Consider the following 22461-nt stretch of genomic DNA (forward strand, 5'->3'; position numbering starts at 1 on the left):
AAAGCTTTCATCAGAGGCGCATATATCATGCTTTTTTTCTGGGAAGAGTTTTAAAAAAAATATTTGCAATTTGATAATAGAGATGTACACTTGGATTCAATTTTGAATAGCTATGGAAATGTTCTTTTGTTTTGCTGAGTTAACTAATAAATGAGAAGCCAAATTATATCTAACAGGACATTTTCTTCTTAGAAATAAAATCTAACGGAGGAAAATGTCTCTATTCAATACGCATACCTTACAATGTTCTCTAAATTCTTTAAAAGTAGGTGAGCACATTAGGTAGATATGTACTGCCTGGGAAAGGAAGTTGATTTAACACTCCCTGTGATAAAACAAATATCTACATTTATCAGAATCCTTTTGACTTTTGGGTAGTATACAATAATAATGAGTCAATGGCATTGCATGACTTACTTGTTACCTTAAGATATTCATTGGAATAAGTGAGTTGGATCTGAGAAGGCACCTCTGCTCCTCAGAGGAAAGGAGGATGGATGGAGCTTGTATGCCCTGAACCATCAGCTGATATCACAGCTTTACGAGGCCTTAAAAGGGCGAGGCCTCCACCTACTCAGAGTCCAATCATCACAACCAGAATATCTTTTGCACACAAATCAGCTATCACTTTTAACTATCATGTGGCAATGGTTTTAGTGAGTATAGTTGATAGGTGTAGCTGAATCGGTCTAGTTTTATAGAAACTTATGTTAGAGCTCAATTTCTTCACACATTTCAAAATCTCTTTCTCTTCTGTTTCGATCCTGAGATATTAGAAGAGATTGTGTGGTCCCATATTTGGTAGAGCCCTAGCTCCCTGTGGGTGCTGGTTCAATCCTTACTCTCCATCTCAGAAATATTCCTGTCCTCAAGGAAGACCACTAAATGGTCTTCCAGAAACCAGAGGGAGTGACTTACTCCTTTCAACAGTGAGCTCCCTACACCTGCAGTGAGGAGACAGGCCGCCCAGAAAAAAAGGCTTGGTGATTCCTGAATGACGTAATTATGGTCCGGGACCCATCAGTCCTGACTGTGAACTGCTGTGAATGGACCACTATGTGACCTGGCAGGATGTGGATGCTCCACTGTTCATATGAAGGTGGCCCAAAATATACAGCAAATGGCTAAAGAAATTAATAGGTCGGATTTTGTTTTTAAATCTAGAATTGAATAACTTTTTAAAACCTCCAAACCAATGTATATTTTAGGTAACAATTTCCTCTGTTGCTGCTTGTAATTTCTATCCTATAAATTTGACTGATTTGCTAGTTGCAGAAACATTAGAAAATTTTGACTATACCTCAATGTTTACAAATGACATCTTTTAGTAGCCTGATGATACATATTTGATACTTTGAATTTGTTTAGAAAGGGATCTATTTGGGGGGAAAAAAGCGTTAGCAGATGCTAGTCAGAGTTCTTGAAGCAACCTAAGTGGCTCGCCAGCTTGAGTCAGTCTGAGTGGGAAGAAAGCTATTGTTCTAAAACTGTATTTTATTCCAGACACTGTAGGTGGGAGCCGGCTCGTGCCACTATCACTGGGCCAGCTTTCACACAGTGCTCTAGGCTAAAATGTAAACTAGTAAATTGTTGTGTTTTCATTTACTATTGCTCACCTTTTGCTCTCGATGGGGAAGAAGGAGAAGAGCTAGTGAAAGACTTTGTAAGGGTGGCGCTTGATCCTGGGAGGTCCGCTCGGCCTGGGCTAGTCCTGCTCACACTTTGATCTCCCAAGCCCCGTGGTGGACCCACTGCAGGCTCGCTCTTCCTCCGCTTCCTGAAGTCACTGGCCATGCTTGCAGAACTGAAAGAAGGAATCAGATCTGTTTGACTGGCACTGGAGGAGGTTAAGGTGTGCACCAGAAAAACCAGTGGAACGTGCTAGTGACTCCTAAACTTCTATCCCCAAAACTGCATGGCTAGGAACCCATCCCTCGATGTTCAACATGATTTCTCTAGAAGGATCCTTTTAAAAATGAAAAGACTTTATTATTTATTTATTTTGAGATGACTTCTGGCTCCGTCACCCAGGCTGGAAGTGCAGTGGTGCAATCACAGCTCATTGCAACCCCAAACTCCTGGGCTCAAGGGATACTCCTGCCTCAACCTCCTGAGTAGCTGGGACCACAGGCGTGCGCCACCACATCTGGCTAATTATTTAAATTTTTATTTACATAGAGACAGAGTCTCACTATGTTGCCCAGGCTGGGTTGAGACAGAGTCTCAAACCCCTGAGCTCAAGTGATCCTCCATCCTCAGTCCCCTGAAGTGTTGGGATTACAGGCATGAACCACTGTGCCCGGCCGACTTAATTTTTTTAGAGCAGTTTTAGGCTTGCAGAAATGATGACTGGAAAGTGTAGAAAGTTTCTTTGTAGTCCCTTTCCTCTTGCACAGTTTCCCTGATCATTTACATATTCTTTTAGTGGGGTACATTGTTACAATTGATGGATCTACCTCGATGCATCTTCACCCCAAGTCCATAGCTTACATTTGAGTTCATGTTTTATCTTAAACATTTTATGGGTTTTGAGAAATGTATAATGATGTGTGTCTATCACTAATGTGTCAATCATATAAAATAGTTTTACTGCCATAAAAAGTTTCTGTTCTCCAGCTTTTCATCCCTCCCTTCCTCCCGCTCATCCTGGCACCCATTGATCTTTCCACGGCCTCCACAGTTTTGCCTTTTCACCATGCCCAGTTGATATCATGCAGGATGTGCCCTCTCGGATTGGCTTCCTTCACTCAGTAATATACTTTTAAGGTTTCTCCATGTGCTTTTTGTCACTTGATAGCTCATTTCTTTGCATTGCTGAGCCACATTCTATTCCACAGATGTGCTAGAGTTTATTTATCCATTCACCTATTGAAGAACATCTTGGTTGCTTCCAAGTTCTAGCAATTATAAATAACGCTCCTGAGAAAGCCACCTGCTGGTTTCTGTGTGAACGTAAGTTTTTAAACATCTTTGAGGTCAAAATTCTCCTATAGTGAAATATGTTGTGATTGAGAATTCAGTGCTGTAATTTGTATCTTATATCTTTTCTCTATAAAGCAGAGTTCCAATAACATGAATATACCCAGAGTAGCATACCAAATACAGGAAAGAACTGAAAAAAAAAAAAAAAAAAAGGCATCAAGAGAGGCAAATTTCTCTCACCTCAAGGGTTGCCTGCAGCTTGTCCTATCATCTTAGCTCTAGAAGACGTTGTATTGGAATTCCAACATTTTCTATTTAAATAATGAATGAAGGCTGAGCATTATGGTTCATGTCTATAATCAAGTACTTTGGGAGGTCAAGGCTGGAGGATGGCTCAAGGTCAGGAGTTTGAGACCAGCCTGGACAACTAGTGAGACCCTGTCTCTACAGAAAAGAAAAGTTAGCCAGTTGTGCCATGTGCCTGTAGTTCCAGCTATTCAGGAGGCTAAGATGGGAGGATAGCTTGACCCCAGGAGTTTGAGGCTGCAGTGAGCCATGATTGCACCACTGCACTCCAGCTTGGGCAACAGAGCAAGACCCTGTCTCATCCGCCAATCATTCAACGAGTATCAGTTACCTGGTCAGCAAATTAACTATTAAAGATTCCTTCCTCTCATTTGCATAAAATACTGTCAATAGTCTAGACTAGCAGAGAGTTTGTGTCACGGTTTTGAGTTTGAGTACAGTACATTTAAGACAAACGTTAATGAATGAAGCCACACATGGCACAGCATACTGTGCGTGAAATCCCTGGATTCTTAGACAAGAATTGTGTAGACAACAGTGGTCACAGCAACAGCAGCAATCCCAGCTCCCAGGGAGCCCAGCAGAATGCTATGTGCTTTATTTACGTTTTTGTCTTATTTAGCCCACACAGCAAACCTATGAGATATGTGCTGTTATCTCAGTGTTACAAATGGTAAAGCCAATACATGTGCCTGGGATGTACGGAAGCCGAGAGGCAGACCTCAGAACTGGTTCCTCCTCTTCTGAAGAGGATGCTGCATCTCCTAGACCTGTTTTTGCTGTGATTGTCCTGTCATGTGAGGGTCTGTGTGTCTTTATGGCAATCTTTAGATTAGATTAAAACTCTAAAATTCAAATGTTTTAGGTGCATAGATAGAGGCACAAGATAAAAAGGAGGGTTCAAGAGTTCCTTTCTCAGGGATGTTATTGTAGTTGGTTGGCACTCAGAAACCCAATTTACGATTGACCCAATTCAGAAAGAAATCTACATAGAAGGGTAAATTAATGCTACTACATAAATATTTGTTATTGATGTTACAATAGGGCTGGGAGTTTGTATTATTCAATATTACCATTGAACTATGTCTGAGTATGTCTGAATTTTGTGATTTTTTTTTTTTTTTTTTGAGACTGAGTCTTTCTGTGTCCCGAGGCTGGAGTGCAGTGGTGAGATCTCAACTCACTGAAACCTCTGCCTCCCCAGCTCAAGCGATTCTTCTGCCTCAGCCTCCCGAGTAGCTGGGACTATAGGCGCCCGCCACCATGTCCAGCTAATTTTTGTAGTTTTAGTACTGATGGAGTTTCACCCTGTTGGCCAAGATGGTCTCGATTTCTTGACCTCGTGATCTGCCCGCCTCGGCCTCCCAAGTGCTGGGATTACAGGCATGAGCCATCGTGCCTGGCCATGAATTTTGTAATATTTTAAAGAAAGTGTGATATTTAAAGCTAAGAGAACTTACCTCAGGCAAACTCTGAGGGAAGTTAGGCCTAGTGGTGACAACTTATCTTGCCTCAATTTCTTTTTTTTTCTCTCTCCTTGCCAACTGTGTAAACTCGGTAAGTTACTGAGCCTAGGTGTCACCTTCCTCAGAGATAAAGTGGGGACACTAGTATTTAACCATAGTGTTGTCTTAGGATTGAATATGTTTTGTTCTTATGCCTCATTTATTGGTAGTATTAATAAAAGCATTTCTGATTTGTGTGGTCAGAGTATAATCAACAAATATGCGTAAAACAATTTTTAATCTATAATTTTTTTCAAACATATTATTATAAGGGCCACTTAACAACATTGAAAATTAGTTACTTACAATTCCCATCTAAAGAAAAGAAAACTGGGTATAGGGGAGTAAGGGAAGAGAAGGATATCTCGGTCTATAAAGGAATTTATAATTAGTTCATTAATTTTTTGGAAATTCTTGAAATGATCATATAAAATGATGCTGAAACAAAATAAAACAACTTCATGAGGCATGGTACTTCAAATAAAAATGAGTGATACATAATACTCATTACTACTTCACTGAATAATTTTATTGTTGAAAAGGAAACCACCGGTATAGAATATTCTGCTACAACATAATGAGATTCTTACCTCATGGGTCTTTCCAGGCTTCTGTCTATAGACGACTGATACAAGGAGGCCTGTTAAGATAGAATAACAGTCCCATGAAAAATTTTACCGTGGCAGAATTTTGTTCACTTTTCAACATTAAATTAGGTATCCTAAAAAGAATATTATAAAAATTGAGGTTGAAAGTACCATTCATTATGACTGTAAAAATGTCTTCCCAAAGGGACATCATGCAACCTGATTTCTACTTTGGACCTATCTGCTTTCTTTTCTGATATAATGCACTGCAGTTCTCTGTGTAGCTCAAATTATCCGCAACCCAAGCATTGCATGGGGAAATTAATAATATTTTCTCAGGAACACTGAAATAAGAGCTAAAGTTATTCTACAACCTCAACTTCAGAATCTTACCTGTTGACTGTAAATAGAAATTTCCTATAGAAAGGAATGGTTTGATGTTTAAAAAAATTTGCAGCCATCATTCAATCCTTATTTTAAAGTCTTTGTTATTGTTGTTATGAAGTATTGTCTTCAAAATGTAACACATAAACAGAACTGAAGACAGCATTCATCTGTCAACATAGACACGACATTTAAATAAAACCCACGGAGTTTGACTTGAAGAAACTAAAGTACCTGGTACTTCAATCAGGTAAACATTCACACTTTTACAATTCAGCGAGTTCAGGGTTAGTTTAAAATAAATAAGCTAAAGAATCAAAATATGACTTTTTAAAAGTGCACTTTAAAATTTTTCCTTCATTCTGAATAATACACTGAAATAGATAGTAAGCAAAACTGATAATATTAATTTTTTATTTTCCGTGGCATCTACTGGGATAAATTGCTAAAATATCTAAAAGGCAAGAGAGGACACTGAGCTATCAAGTGTTTGAGGTGACACTGTGGTATGATGTCCAGAAAGTATAGGGAGATGGCTGGGCGTGGTGGCTCATGCCTGTAATCCCAGCACTTTGGGAGGCCAACGCGGGTGGATCTGTGGTCAGGAGTTCAAGACCAGCCTGACCAACATGGTGAAACCCTGTCTCTACTAAATACAAAAAGTGAGCCAGCTGTGGTGACACATTCCTGTAATCCCAGCTACTCAGGAGGCAGCGGCAAGAGAATTGCTTGAATCCGGGAGGCGGAGGTTACAGTGAGTCGAGATCGCGCCACTGCACTCCAGCCTGGGCAATGACAGTGAAACCCCGTCTCAAAGAAAACAAAAACAAAAGCAAAAAACAAAACAAAACAAAAGTATAAAGAAAGTATAGGGAGATGTATGCCAAGTATAGATAGTTTTGGCTTTGGTCATGTTTGATGATCAATTCATCACAGATAAAATTTGGTTTGCTGAAGAACTGGAATTCTAGTTTAAAAACATTTGTCTATGAAAGCTTAAAAATGTCAGCCAGAAAGGCAAGTTTTGACAAATGTTGTCTTAAGTTGCTATCATCTAGAAACATTTTATCAAGTACTAAAAATCTACTTAGTGGAAATCAAATCTCACTTTACAAACTATTTCTATAACTCAGTTTTCTATTAATTGGTAAATTAGCACCAATTAATCAATTAAAACATTAGTGTATAGTTTTGCAATTCTGTATGAATATCAGTCTTACAAGGTCCCTTTTGCATAACTTATGCTTCTATTAACTAATATTTTAATTTAATTCTATCTTACTAAATGAAAATGGAATCTTGCCTAGAAACAAAAGCATCTCTGCATGAGAATATTCCCATCCTCCTTTCAGACAGAAAAAGTGGATTCTAATATTTTTAGTTCCTAGAAAATATTTAGATTCCTAGGTTCTCAACAAATATAAAATTAGGAGAAAAGTTTGGTTTGCCAGTCTGATATGTTTACATGGTTATTTTAATTTGCTGAGCTCTGAATCAGACACTGGGAAGGTAGAAAAATAGATACTAAATATGAAAGAAAGCAAACAAGTAAAAAAATAAAATCAGATAGTTGTATTACCATTAGGAAATATTAATTCTACTTGTTTGTACAAGAGCAACACCAACTAGCCTGAGAGCATTGGCGTCTGTGCAGAGCATGGTTTTCAAAGGACACACTTACACACAGCTAATGAGCAAGAAGTGTCAAGTTCAGAACACTCTGAGAACACCCTGACCCTGATCAGAAAACTTGAACTGTCAACTTATAATGAGCCTAAACAACATTGTAATGTGAAATAAAACGTAGTATAAGAACTCATTGTGTTTCAGAGTTAGGCTAAGAAACTACCATTTCTCCTTGTACTAGTTTTTACATTCAAAATAAACTAAAACCAGTTTTGTGGTTTCATGTACACTCAGAGAAAGTTCAGTATTAAATTATAAGACAACGGTAAAAAATCTAGATTGATGACTGAGAGAAAAACTTGTACAATAATTGTAAGAAGGGTACTCATCCCAAAACGAAAATTGTCTCCAGAAAAGAGGTTACAAATTTTACCAATTATGATCTACTGAGTATTTACATATTACCATTATTTTAACACACTTAGAAGGTCAATTTAGAGAAGTACAGATACTGAATCACTCTTTCTGTTAAGTAACTATTAGATTAAATTTTGCTTAAATATCTGTAACTGTTCTTCATTAATGCCAGTTTTCCAGTTATGGATTAAAAACTATGTTATTCATGGTAATATACCAGGCAGTTGATAAATGGTAGCTAAGGTAATGTCTAATCAATTACATTTTTTAACCAGCAATGTTTAATAACAAAAGGTTATTAAAAATCCAGAACCTTAAGAGAATATATTTTCTTACATTCTGAAAAACTATAATATGAAATTAATAACATAGTTAACATATGCTATTAGAATCATGCAACACTCCCTCTCAATCCCAGAGATAACTGGCAAATAGGTCAACTACTGGAAAAGTGCTTTTTGTGTGTTTTTTTTTTGCCACTACCATCACATGATAGAATGCAGAGAATTAAGTTTCTACTATTTCTATGCCCAAGAATTATTGTGTAATATTAATTATCAGAACTCTTTTCAAAGAAATTCAATAGTTAACAAGAAATAATATTAAGTAAGTAATTTGTTTTTAAAAGATTTATCCTCTAAATATATATCTTGGAAGTGCTGAAAAGTGTGATATACAGGAAATAGCACTGAAATGAAGGTTAAGAGATATATATATGTTTTTCCGCCACTATCTTACCATGTGATTTTGGACTTACTTCTTAAAATTATTGCACTCTAATTTTTTTTTAACTGAAAAATGAGTGAGTTGGACATGATGCACTCTAAATTCCATTTCAGTTATCTATGAACCTACCTTAAAAACACCCTAGAAATATCTGAGAAAAATATCCGACCACATTGAATTTCAAAATAAATTCTTGGGTTGCTCATATATTGAAATGAGACTCTTTCTGCAGATATTAAGGTAACATAACATACAGAATATAACCCCTTGTTTTATTTGATTTTCTTCAGATTACATGCCTGCCTGCCTGGCTATAAAATGTAAGCCTTTAGAAATGGCTGAATTAAATAACCCAGAATGTTCCTGATTACTCTATTTTACTTTTTATTTAATATATAAATATTTTGATCACTTCTCAGTTTTAACACACACTCTGATGTTTACCACAGCGTAAATAATTTGAAATTGCAAATTGAGACTCTAGAAATTTGCATATTTCCTTGAGACTCTATACCTGCAATTCCAGTGGTCACCACTATGTGTCAGTAGTACCTCCTACAACATAAATGTTCTACTAGTTTTGTTTTCCAGTTGCACATATTTAAGACTTTTAATGAAAATAAGATATTTATTGTGTTATAGTATTCACTTAAGACCACAGAGCAACTACTGTGCAAAAACCAGTTTATTTACTTTGTTCCCATGCTAGTTGCTTCTAAGAGTTCCTTGCAAGGAGGCTTTTATATAGCTGATGGCTACCAAAACAGTGCCATTTCTGCTTATGTCTTCTAATGAGTCATTTGTCTACTTCCTAAAGTAATTTTCTGCTTTTCTTCGCAGACAGCAGGGTAACAAGCTTTTGACTCTGGATCATTTCTGCCTATTTCATGCTCTTTTTCAAATAAAACTCTGATTCAAAGAAAAATGTACATTGGCTGCCATACATTTTTCACCTAGTTGAAATAGGCTCTTAAGTAGAGATTGCAAGTGCATTTCATTTTATATGCCAGTGATAATTTCTTATAGTGGCTTCCTGGATCACAGTGTTGAGAAGGAGTAATAATGTCTGTCATGGGTATGAAACTGGGAAGTTGTGATACACAATTTCCAGGTATTTGCCAGCCCTATTCTTGTCTGATAATACAATCTATAAGTTGTATTTAGGAAAATGAAAGAATAACAATAAATTTTAGAAATATGTGGGACATAGGCATCTGATTATCCACACTCCAAGCATTATAATAGAATGGTTCTAAGAAGCCTTCTAGTAGTAGTTTACTCTGTCTAATAAAAACAGGTGCTTAATATATGCACTAAGACTAATACTTTTGATTTTTTATTTTCACACTGCTGAATACCAGAATTACATAGGATAGTATAAGTAGCAGTTGTGGTTGGAATGATTCTTCACCCAGAGTCCAGGTATAGCCAACAACTCTGGTATAATTAATGTCCAGGCAATGATACTGGATGTAACATAATGATGCAAAGATAGATTGTTTTTTTCAAAAATAGCTTAGACATTACAGAGAATTGTAAAACACAGATGTGCAGAATCACAGTCACAGCCTCTAAAGGAGATATCTGAAAAAGAGAGAATAATGTGTTTTTACCTCATTGAAAACACCAGAAGAATGATCTTGAACATAGTCCAGAGGCTTTTTAGGAGGCTGGGTGTAGATGCACCATAGAAGCAGAAGTGTAGGGATGGAATGGAGGAGAGTCAATGGCAGCAAGGAATGAACATGTGGAAAAGGTGACAACAGTTAGAAATTGAGTGTTGACAGCACCAGCTACACAAACAGAATGACATGAATGGAGCAAAATAGGGGCAGCTGGGAGGAAGTGTGCAACGTTTGCAAATATTCTCAAGCACTGGGAAAATTCGCTAGTGTTCAATTAGTATATTTATAAACTCATTTTGTCAAATTTAATTAGCACTCCTAGTCTCTGGCCACAGAGGAATGCAAGGTATATTAAAGAAACATTAAAGGAGCAAGTGGATAGCATGCTGGTGAGTTTCCATGTGTGGCTGAAAATGATTATGGAAAATGCTGATAATTTAGGCTCAGCACAGAATAGTCCCTATAAGCTTTCTTTTTTAAATTTTTTATTTTATTTTATTTTTTTGAGACAGGGTTTCACTCTGTCACCCAGGCTGAAGTGTAGTGGCACCGTCTCAGCTCACTGTAACCTCTGCCACCTGGGTTCAAGTGATTCTCCCACCTCAGCCTCCTGAGTAGCTGGGACTACAGGCATGCGCCACCACGCCCGGCTAATTTTTGTATTTTTAGTAGAGAAGGGGTTTCACCATGTTGGCCAGGCTGGTCTCAAACTCCTGACCTCAAGTGATCCTCCTGCCTCAGCCTCCCAAAGTGCTGGGATTACAGGTGTGAGCCACCACGCCTGGCCGTCCATATAAACTTTCTAACCAACAGCAACAATACATATAAAATAAAGCTACAGAATGTTTTTCCTTGAAATAAAATACATTTACGTTCACACTAAGATACAAATGAGAAAAAGTGAGAGAAAACATTCCTCCTATGAGATAATAATGTAGGAAAAGTTCATTGGTTTGTATTCATTTACAGTCACTTTTGATTCAGTTCAATAAGCTACCTTGAGTCTAACCAAGTCTCCTTTGCAGTTTAATGGACAGAAGAGACCACCATCACCAATCAGTAAGCCATATATGGTCAATATACAAGTATATAAATCAGCATATGATATAGAAATGGTTATATCTTGTTTTCTAAAAAACCATCAGTGTAACTGGTATGTTATTTAAGAGTCTAAAATGCATAAAAACATGTGTAACTGACACACATCAAATGCACTGCTGTTGGTGGATACAGTTCCTAATCAGGGAAGTTGTTAGTTGAACCTTGAGTTGACTCTTTTTTCTTTTTTTTTTTGAGATGGAGTCTTGCTCTGTCACCCAGGCTAGAGTGTAGTGGTGAGATCTTGGCTCACTGCAAGCTCTGCCTCCCGGGTTCACACCATTCTCCTGCCTCAGCCTCCCGAGTAGCTGGGACTACAGGCGCCTGCCACCACGCCTGGCTAATTTTTTGTATTTTTAGTAGAGACAGGGTTTCACCGTGTTAGCCAGGATGGTCTCAATCTCCTGACCTCGTGATCTGCCCGCCTTGGCCTCCCAAAGTGTTGGGATTACAGGCGTGAGCCACCACGCCTGGCCGACTCTTTTTTTATTTGAGACGGAGTTTCACTCTGTCACCCAGGCTGGAGTGCAGTGGTGCAATGTCAGCTCACTGCAACCTCTGCCTTGGTTCAAGTGATTCTCCTGCCTCAGTCTCCCAAGTAGCTGGGACTACAGGTACCCGCCACCACAGCCAACTAATTTTTGTATTTTTAGTAGAGACAGGGGTTTTACCATGTTAGCCAGGATGGTCTCGATCTCCTGACTTCATGATCTGCCCGCCTTGGCCTCCCAAGGTGCTGGGATTATAGGCGTGAGCCACCGCACCTGGCCTCGTGTTGACTTCTTACCCCCAAAAGACTAAGCAATAAGGCCCAGCCTCGGGGCTTCCTCTGGTGGGAGTCTGGGGATTAGAGAAGTTGTGATGCCTTTCACTGGCAAGCCTGGAAATCAAGATCCACAGGGCTTCCTGAGTTTTTTCTTTCCTTATATCCCTAGTGGGAAACTAGGTACAGTCATGTGTTGCATAACGACGTTTCCGTCAACGATGCACCCTGTAGATGACGGAGGTCCCATGGGATTGTAAGACTGTATTTTTACCTTTTCTATGTTTAGATTTTCTTAGGTACACAAATACCTACCACTGCATTACAGTTGCCCACAGTATGGAGTGCAGTAACCTGCTGTACAGGTTTGTAGCCCAGGAGCAATGGGCCACACCACACAGCCTAGGAGTGTAGCAGGCTCCAGCATCTGGGTTTGTGTAAGTACTCTACGATGTTCGCACAATGGCAAGTTCACCTGATGACACATTTCTCAGAACCGGTCCGCATCCTTAAGCAACACGTGACTGTATTTTATAGTGGGATTACTCTGGCAGTATATTATACTGAAAACTGCCCAGAGAGTTTCATTTTTCTTTAACAGCCTCTGCGTTTAACTTTTTACTCTGCCATTTGCTATTTGGGGCACATTACTTAACCCCTCCAGTCCGCATTTTCTTCTTATTGGCGGGACATCAGGAGGCCTCGAGGAGATAGTGAAGACAGGACTCCGCGCTCTCCAGGTGCCTGACGTTTGCTCAGCAAACAGGCCTCTCAACGTCAAGGTGCCCTTCTGCTTGAACTAGACCAAAGAGACTGCAAACAAATACAAATCTTCTATAAAGTTGTAATAATTGCCTGAATATTTCAGCACAGAAACTACCTCAACATTTTGAACTTGCAATGAATTAGATATAAAGACCTAATGAATGACCTACAAACCATATAGGAAATGTCTGAACACATTTAAGCATTTGGTACAGAAATGAACCTAGACTACGCTGTACCAAATTTGTGTATACGTTATGCATTCGGCCTTCGTTCTCTGAATGACACCCACGTCTCCTGATAATGGTATTTTAGAAATCAAACAGCATACGCCTAGTTTTCTTATATTAATAGTCTAGCCTCACTTACCGGGCGTCCAAACTCCAGTTCTGAAAAGAATTTATACCAGGGCTCATTTTCTAAATCTATGTCATCTGGATTTATGCGATCAGTCTAGAGCAGATGTGAAGGAAAAGGGAAGGAAAAGCACACTGAGCAAAGTGAGGGAAACGCTGTGTGGCACGAAAAAACACGCGCGCATTCACACGCAAACATGCATCACCTCTCACCCCACGAACCTCAGCAGGAGAGAACGGAGGAAGTAAAGTAAAACAAGTAACATGAGGATGTGAAGGCGAGCTCCGTGGCAGTGGGCCCCTAGTTCTTTCCTCTGTCCATCGTTTCTAATTGGCACAAGTGGTGGACAACTCTTGCTCGAGTTGATCCACTTACGCCTGAGGCATGAGCTATGGACCACTCTCTACGCAGCGAGCCTGGGTCTGGCTGGCACGCCTGATGTTTGGAATAGGCTCAACCCAGTCACCAAGGAGCTCTTTTGGGCGAGTCACTTCGTCGCCCCTGCCCTCGTTGGTGGCCAGCAGTCCCAGCATGGGAGCCTGCAGTCTGCAGACAATTCACTGGGGGCAGGCAGGTGGAAAGCCTGGGATGGGGAAGGGTGTGGGAGGGGTGGGGAGAGAGGCGAGCTGGGGGAGCGGGACAGGGCGTCGGGGGGCTCTCAGGGGCCTGTGGATGAGAAGATTCTGGGGCCTGGGTGGGTGCGAGCGGGGCCCGGGGTAGTGGGAGTCGCCAGGCTCTGAGCAAGCGAGGGCTGCACCTGCACGTCTGCCGGGCATTAAGAAAGGTAAGGAAGGGAGGAGCTCACCCGGGTGGGAGACAGAGCCGGGGCGCGCGAGCTTGGTGTGGGGGCGCCACTCCGGGGCGGAGGGGAGGGGCTACCAGTGACTTCTCCGAGGCGGGAGCTAGAAAGAGGCTTCCGGCCAGGTTCCCTTGGAACAGGTGTCGGAGTTGTTGGGAGAGGGGGCTGCAAGAAAGAGGGGTGCAGAAACTGGTTCATTAGATGGAGGCTCTGGGCGGAACCGCGGGGACACCCTGGCCGCGCGCGGTGCCTGCGTTAGGCCGGGAGGGGAGCGCGCGCCGGAGCGCGAAGTGTCCTTAGGGACCCAGGCACCCGGGGGACGATCCCGGCCACGGCGAAGCGCTGCCCACCAGGAGTCTCGGAATGTGGAGGAAGATGCCCAAGATTCACCTCCCGGCTGCCTACTTCGAGCTGAGAAGGGGATCTGGTTTTTCACAATACCGTGGATGGCGGGGCAGGGGAGGGAACTTGGGATAAAATCCCATCTTGGTTTCCTTGATGTTCTAATTTAGAGAAAAAGCCCATTTTATAATTGACTTGCTTCCCCTCAGAGGTTTCTGAATGTTGTTTTTAAGATGAAAAAACTAGGAGTGTTAATATAAACAGTTGGAGAAAATACAATTATTTTAGTAATAGAAAACAGATGTAGTGTGTTTACTTTACCTAGCAATACCCTTAATATTTTCAAATAATACACGCCTGACTAGACTGATTCAGGCTGCTGATTTTATATTAAGTCTAAGTGCTTAAAGTACTATATGCAAGTTATTACTTCTTTGATAATTACTATATGACACTAATTAAATGTGGTAAAATTGAAGAGTGTACAGTATCTTAAGTCAGAAAAAAAAATTCTAAGAAAAATTATATGGTTCCCTAAAAGCCACTGACTCTGGCTAGGAGAGGAGCTGTGACTCCCAAGACATATTCCAGGAGGTCTAGTCAGTGCTCACTGCGTCAGAGCAATTCAGTATCATTTGCTTACAATTCTTAAAGGAACTCAGGGACTTAAATTAAGTAGCAACATCTTGGTTATGAAAGAAACGCTATGTAACCTTCACAGTGCTGGGAGCTTGAAATATTCCATATTCCAACAAAAGCCATGATTTTGACATTGTTCTACTGTTTTATTGACTCATTGCACTTACAAGTTTTGCTAATGATACACAGTCTACACTTAATAATAAATTACACTCACAGTGTTTTTAGTGATGTGACTTTGTTTCAATATTTTATAATAAAAGAGTATAATAGTTATTACAGACAATGATAGAAACGTTTGCGGCATCATGACAAAATAGTGCAAAAGCCTAAGTTATCCAAAAGATGTAGTGATCATAATTATAAAGACTGTGTAGTGTTCCTGGGAAATGCTCACAGTGAGACAACAAGCAGTAAAAACCGAATCTAACCAGGCACTTGTACAGTAGTTACAATGGTATTACAAAGCTTGTCTCTGCATGAACACAGTCAAGAAAGTCACACATACACAAAAGACTACAATGGTGTTCTGATATTGAGACTGTTTGTTTTTTCTTTCTTTGAAATATTATTTTGCTTTATTGTCATAATGTTATTTTTGTAATAAATAAATTCAGAGAGAATATCCTACTATTAGACATGGGAAATGCCTAGAAATCTTGAGATATTTTTCCTTATTTACGTCAGTATTATATTTGGTTTACACCTCAGAAGTAATAGTGAAATTGTTAGAGACAAAATACTCTAGTAATCAATTTGCTATTTTCTGTTGAATTTAAAAATTTAATTCAATTTACATTTGATTCAATAGTTGCAATAGTATTGAGATTTTAATGTCAATAAAGTACTATTTTTCTCCAATTATTATTTAGATCATTATAGATGCATAATTATTTTATGAAATGGTTTTACTGGAGCTGGTTTTTAGGGAAACTGACAGTAGAGAGAATTTCCAGTAATTTCTCTTCTATTTATAGAGACATACTATTTCTTCTACAGGAAAACTAACCTCTGATTCTTTTAAACGTCATAGTTCCTAATGTTACACACTCAGTGATATTATTAATTGATTATTATAACTTCTGCTTTCAAGAATAGTATTTTGTTTTGCTAAGGGGAGATAGAAACTTCTCTTAGAGGAAAGGAACCTGTTTAAGAAACATTATGAACAGCAGAGGGCAGCCGATTTACTAAATGAATAAGACTTGTTAGCTGTGTAACTTTGACTCCCACCTTAAGAAAATATATAACAAATGGATATACCAAGTCCTGATTTATAGTAATGCATCTCTATGATAGAATATGGAAAAGGAAACAGAATATCCTCCATTTTGCATCATACCTTAGAATGGCAGTTTTCCATTAATTATGCTTTTGTTGATTTAATAAGTCAATTTATAGTTACAATGGGCAACTATCTAGAATGCATGCCAATAGAAATTAGCAGAGAAAACGCCCAAAACAATGATAGCTGGGAATTATCAATAACTATGGAATGCAATGAAAGGCACATGTTTGAGCAGAGTTGTGTTAAAGGAAGTGTTAGTGGCAGAACTAGAATTTTGTCTTTGCTGTGGTTAACCTATTGAATCTTTTATCATGCAATAATTAAATGTCCTATGGAGGCACTGCTAAGGAACACGGAAGCCTCACAACAGTCAGTGACACACATACAGATGGTCAGTCAACAGATGGATATTCACACAAATCACTAATCTCAGTGATTTAACACTTTCCATGCGGAACATGGACAGGCCTTTGAGTACAGCACTAATATTAACACTCAGAGACTCATTTAGGAAGTATGATTATGGTTCACTCTAATTGCTCAGAAAAGACAAAAGAACAAAGATACTGATATGCATCTTTCCAACCTTGGGGTGATTTTTTTTTTTTTGGTTTCTTTTCATAAAAAAACAAAACACCAGCAGACCTCCGTTTAAAGCTAACTTTGTGTCGTCAGTGCAAGAGGATGTGTTTAAGAAAAACTATAACTATAAATCACACGTGATCCTTACTTTAAAGCTACCAAGGGTGAACAACTTTAAAAATTTTAGTGTTTTCTACAATTAAAAACATTCAATTGTTTTTGTGGTTATAGAAATTCCACTAAGTATTCTCAGTGAGGCATATGCTTTCTGTACGTTGTTCTATACAAAAGAAGTGTTGGTGCTATTTCGTTTTTGAAAATTATGCTCATTCCATTTTAAGCTTTAATGACATCGACTACCATGTTTTATATTTATTGTGGTTTCACAATAAATGCTATATACATTATCAGTTGGGATAATTCTTAACGGTCATCAGATGAAACTCCTTAAATTTTTACAGTTTAAGTATTGACTGACAATCTTTATTGATAAAGAAGCTTAAGCTCACTAAGGGTTTAAATTGCATTTCAACTCGGCACGGTGTTTCCAATGATTATTTTCTTCTGCTTTTATCGTGTTCAGGTTTAGTTATTGTAGGGTAAGGTCACATTTTCATATTTTTTTACTTTCATTTTTTTTTACTTTATCAAGCATACAGAGGTCCTAAACAAATACTTTATTGATTTTTTTTTAATTTAACATTAATCACCTACAAACATATCCAATGTAATGGGATGTAAAGGTTTTAGTAATACAATCCCAGGAGAGTTTTTATAATTGTCTCATGGAAAAATTAAATTGTGGAAATACGGTTCTGATTTGTGGTTCGAGTCCGTTCAAGGCAAATTCCTGGTGACCGCTGCTAAGTACTTTTCCAGATCAAACATTAGGCCCAATTAATTAACCTTTCTAAATTTACAGTCACATGAGTATTTATGAGCTTCAAAAAAGTGCACTCACTTTTACTTTCCCTGTTAAAGAACATAAACACGTATGCCACTGATTCCTAAGGAAGATCTTTTTGCCAGGGTCTTGGAAGGACTTTTGTTCAAACAGTACTAACCCCCCCTGCCTCCTCTGTATCCCAGGGAATCATGGAATTCGTGAGTCACTACTAATAGCAGTGTGTCAAATCCCTCCAAGAATGTTTTGAGACCCACTGGGCCTTTTGCACTAGAAATACATAGATTTCATGGATAAGCAACAGAACAAGGATTCAGTCCCTCACCAACTTTATCCTTTAACTGCAAGGGTGAAAACTGTGTTCATTCATTCACTTAGAAATTCCACGAATGCATATTCACTGAATACCTACCCTAGGCCAGGCATTGTGCCAGGTGTTGGGATACAACTAGTGGACTAGTCACGGCCCTCACCTTCGAGAAGCTCAAGATCTCATGAGGAACACAGTGTGCCATGGGCACATAGCAGGGAGAGCCTCCAACCTAGTGCTGAGGAGTCAGGCACATTCCCTGGGGGAGGTGGGATTGTGCTGGGACCTGGAGGATGGGATGGAATTCTCCATGTGAAGGACAAGGTGGTGGGGAGAGCTTTTCCTGGTGGGAAGGAGCAGCCTTTACAGAGGTCCAGCAAGGCGGGAATTGAATGTTCTCTGTGTAGCTGGAACCTAGCGAGGCAGGGAGGGTGGGAGGAGAGATGAGGCTGGAGAGGTCAGCTGGAGCCCAATCACAAGTCTTCTATAAAGTATGCTCAGGGTTTTAGATTTTGCTCGAAGGACAGTGAAGAGCCAGGAGCAAATTTTGAGCTGGAGGTTTTATAAAGATTTTCTAAAGATTGCCTCTGCTGTGGTGTGGAGACTAGACTGGAGAGGTAGGGAAATGAATTAGGTGGCTGTCACTGTAGTCCAGGCACGGACAATTGTGGGCCAGAAGAGAGGAGCGGCGGTGGCATTTCTCCTGGCAGGCAGACATTGAGTCCACTGGAGGAGAGGGCACAACCCAAGAGGGCCCTTTGGAAAACTGGGCGGATGGAGAGGCCGTGTAAAGATTCAAAAGAGCAACACAGAATTACCCAGGTGCTGTGTATGGTTTTCAAAAATGAAAAATGAAAAGAGCAAAGGAATGCTCCCAAGCCGTCTTGGAGTCAAAAGACATGAGAATGCACGGATCAGACCGTGTTAGCCCTCAGCGCTGCCGTTCGCTGTGATGCCACTCTCATTCAGCACGCGGCTCTTCAGTCTCTAGCTTGTATTTTCAAACATATCAGAATCTTATGTAAACTGTATCAATATGCAGCTAGTCTCCACATCACCACTGCCCACTTGGCTCTTTTTGTTTTCTGATTTATAGAGGCAATTGAAATGAAGTCAGGACTAATTGTTTTAAAAAGATGATGAGCTAGTCCTACACTGGAAAAGCTGGCCAAAATGTTCCATACGGCCAGCTCAAACCATTTTGCTTAAGGCTGGTCCTCTCCAAAATTGCTTAGGAGAGGTAAAAATGTTTGCTCTTTCCATTTCTCCATAAGATAGCCATTCTCATTTCCTTCTAAGTTTCTAAGTTCCTTCTACTTATCTTCTCCTGTGGCTGCAGAGACCTATCGGCACTCGAATCTCTGTCACACTCATGGCTCCAGATCTTCCTGTCTTACAACCAGTCACATCTGCTGGTCCTGTGTGGTAACTACTTAGGGCCTAAGTTTCTGATAAAGTAAATCAAGTATACTTTACTATAAATTAGTCAATAAATAAACTAATTTATACTGCAAAATCATCAAATAAGCCAATCCAATAACGACTACAGCTTAAATGTGTTTCCTGCTCAGCTACGCCTGGAGTGGCTATACAGCAGTGACCAAGTGCACCAGGCATGAGTATGTCTGGGCTCAACTCCTAGTTCTGGCTCCCACCGGCTATGTCTCCCTGGGGCAAGGCGAGCTAATGTGTGTTTCAGTCTCTTCATCTGTAACATGGAAATGCCACGTGTCTGCTTAATAGGACTGTTGGAAATTTTACATGAGATAAGGCATAAATTACTAATGACAGAGCCTGGCATAGAGTGAGTGCTCAATAACGATTTACAATGATTGCTATTGCTATTATTATTGCTATTGTAAAACAAAGCGTCTTTAAAGTCTTTTCTAACCCAAAGACAAGAGTAATGTGCGAATTTCAGTCACAATGATAGGGTCAATGTATAAACCCTCAATGGAGCAAAGGGAGCATTTTTTAGTTGTGTGTCTGTTTTAACCATACGAGAGGCTGTTTACTTTGCACAAACTCAGATCTACTCTTGCATAGATATTAAATGATAGATTATACGTTCCTCAAGGTAGAGAGTGTGCTCTGTTCCCCGCTGTGCACCTCACATAAAGCCTGGCATGTAGCTGCTGCTCAATCAGTTCTGCTGAATGACTAAATAACAGAAACATCCTGGTGGGAGAGCTTCTAAAACCAATCCTGTTTCCTGACACCACAGCTCCCAAAGCATTCCCATACATTTACCATGTTCATTATCCTAAGAGTCTCATAAATTATTAGAAAGATCATTAAAGTTTTGTTGCTTAATTTAAATCTGAGACGTATTATTTTGCTGTTTTCAATTTTATGCATTGGTGACATTGTGTTTCACTCAATTCTCATTCTGGAAATTTCAGAGTAGCATGATACTCAATCATAGAAACTAGTAAATGGGTTATAAGTTTGCAATGGTGCCTGCAAATCAGTGATTTTTTTTTTCTTTCAGTTTTTCTTTCATAGTCCTGTTACTCTAAAAGATATGAGTTATTTAAAGAAAGGGTAAGAAGGCTGAGATAAATATCATGTATGAATTATCCGATGATAAGGTTTTGAACATGCTTCTCCAGAACACGACCACAAATACAGGGTTTCAAAAACTAAATCAAGGACACTCATGTTGGGTGTGGCAAGGCTAGGGTTTCCAATTAAACCACAGGGCTGGCCTTGGATTACATATGAGTGTGATTTCTTGGAGACTCTTGAAGGAGCTCCACAAAGAAAACTCTCTTTTTCCTGTTCACTGACACCTAAAATTCTTTTAGAGCAAAAATGAGAGTAAATTGCAATTGATTGCAAATGTTTTCCTAGAAGTAGATTTGGAAGGAGATGCAGAGGAACTGTGGAGTTTCAAAGAAAATCCTGAGGGCACTGATTTCTGAGGGGAAGCAAAGAACATGCAAGGGAGTATTGGGGAATCAAAACCAAAGGCCAAGGGAGGACCTATGTGTGAACCTGCACTTCGAGGAGGGAAGTGGTTCTTCTTAAGTGTATAGATATTTTTGTTTGCATATAATCAAATAACTGGAAAAAATCCTGCAAAGTGAAATATAATCTTGATCCATTAGAATGACAATCAATCAGGAAGCTTGAGGCTTGGTAACCTGAGGAGGGATTTAATAAGAAGCAATTAAAACAACTTGTTATAAAAAGGGCATTTGGAAAATTTCCCCTTCATCCAAAGAAATATTAAAAAGCCAATATGGAAAACAAGGGATAGAACTGCCTGGGTCCATGTGTATTGGGGAGATTAATCAATGATTTTTCTCATTAGCAAGCTACGATAGCAATGAAGCATTGCATTTATGAATGTTTTTTAAAAGTTAAACTCTGGTTAATGATTAGGCACAGTTATAGTTACATGCAAATGAATCTTGAATATAAATATATATATGTGTGTGTGTATACACATGTGTATATATGTGTATGTATATACACCTACGTGTGTGTATATATATAAATACACACACACACATAATTGGTCAGTAAAGACAATATTTTAGAACATGTATCTTTCAATTCTGAGATGAGATGCACAAATCATGATACAAAATAAACATGATTTCTAAGTAATTACCTTTGTGACAAAAATTGCTAATGGATCTAAAATTCAGGTTTATTTGGGAACCCTGGGAGCCTAGCGAGCTGGCATATTCTGTTTAACGACAAGTGCTTACTGGTCTTTCATGCTGCAGAATTGATGACTTGCCAGGTTCATATTCAAAAATACTCCTTGGCTCAGACCGAAATTTTCTTGTGTCCACTTTTCTGTCGGGAGGATCCCAGTCATGCCTAGAAATAAACAACAAATCACACATTAAAATAATCCTTTTTGCTTAAAGCAATGGTATAAAACCAGTTATCTGTTTTCAAAGTTACTTTTAGTATAGTTTAAAAAAAATCTCTCAGGATAAAAAGCTAATCTGTGAAAAATACCACATTCCCCCACGCTGGCTCAACAAGTCACATGAGGTGTTTGTAGACGCGCAAAGAGTGACCAGTGAGTGACCTCCTGGGTCCCTAACGGCAGCCATGTATGCTTGTGCTTAAAATAGGTGGCAGTATGCTCTGCTGAACTATGTGCATTTAACCCACCACTTTGTGACCTTTGTGATCCTTGATCCAAAGTGACAAGGAGTAATGCACACACCATGTTTGATCTTATTTCTTGAAGAGGGATCATCGCTTGGGAAGAGTACAGAAGTGTCATGTGGGTTGACGTGTACCAGAGCAGGCAGTGTGGTACAGGAGGTCGTCTTTTGGTGTGAGCCTTGAAAAACCAGAGTCAAAATCTCACTCATGGGAACCAGCACTTTTCCCCCAAGGAATATCTTCCACGAGGCTGTCAGAAGACTTACGAAGGAAAGCTTCAAAAACGGGTTTTACAGAATTAAGCTTTTCTAGGCTGCTGAGCTAAAGAAGAAGGCTTCTTTGGGCTTTTTTTGTTTTGTTTTGTTTTCGAGACAGAGTCTTC

At 39.4% G+C, this 22461-nt stretch overlaps 1 protein-coding gene across 50 annotated transcripts in view; it reads right to left on the reverse strand.

The window, feature by feature from the left end:
- Positions 1-22461, reverse strand: part of SORBS2 (sorbin and SH3 domain containing 2) — a 379286-nt gene that overhangs the window by 39548 nt on the left and 317277 nt on the right. For 21 of the 50 annotated variants that reach the window (XM_078002539.1, XM_078002533.1, XM_078002538.1 and 18 more), the window contains 5 exons: positions 21665-21779; positions 13887-14045; positions 10087-10143; positions 5324-5373; positions 1617-1804 (listed from right to left, as the gene is read on the reverse strand). In XM_078002539.1, the coding sequence (XP_077858665.1) occupies positions 1617-1804; positions 5324-5373; positions 10087-10143; positions 13887-14045; positions 21665-21779 (569 nt within the window). Of the gene's footprint in view, positions 1-1616; positions 1805-5323; positions 5374-10086; positions 10144-13093; positions 13178-13302; positions 13408-13886; positions 14046-21664; positions 21780-22461 lie in introns of all 50 variants that reach the window. The other 29 variants (XM_078002522.1, XM_078002520.1, XM_078002516.1 and 26 more) reach the window with 4 other exon arrangements.

This window comes from Macaca mulatta, chromosome 5, assembly GCF_049350105.2.
Source record: "Macaca mulatta isolate MMU2019108-1 chromosome 5, T2T-MMU8v2.0, whole genome shotgun sequence".
Taxonomy (NCBI): Eukaryota; Metazoa; Chordata; class Mammalia; order Primates; family Cercopithecidae; genus Macaca; species Macaca mulatta.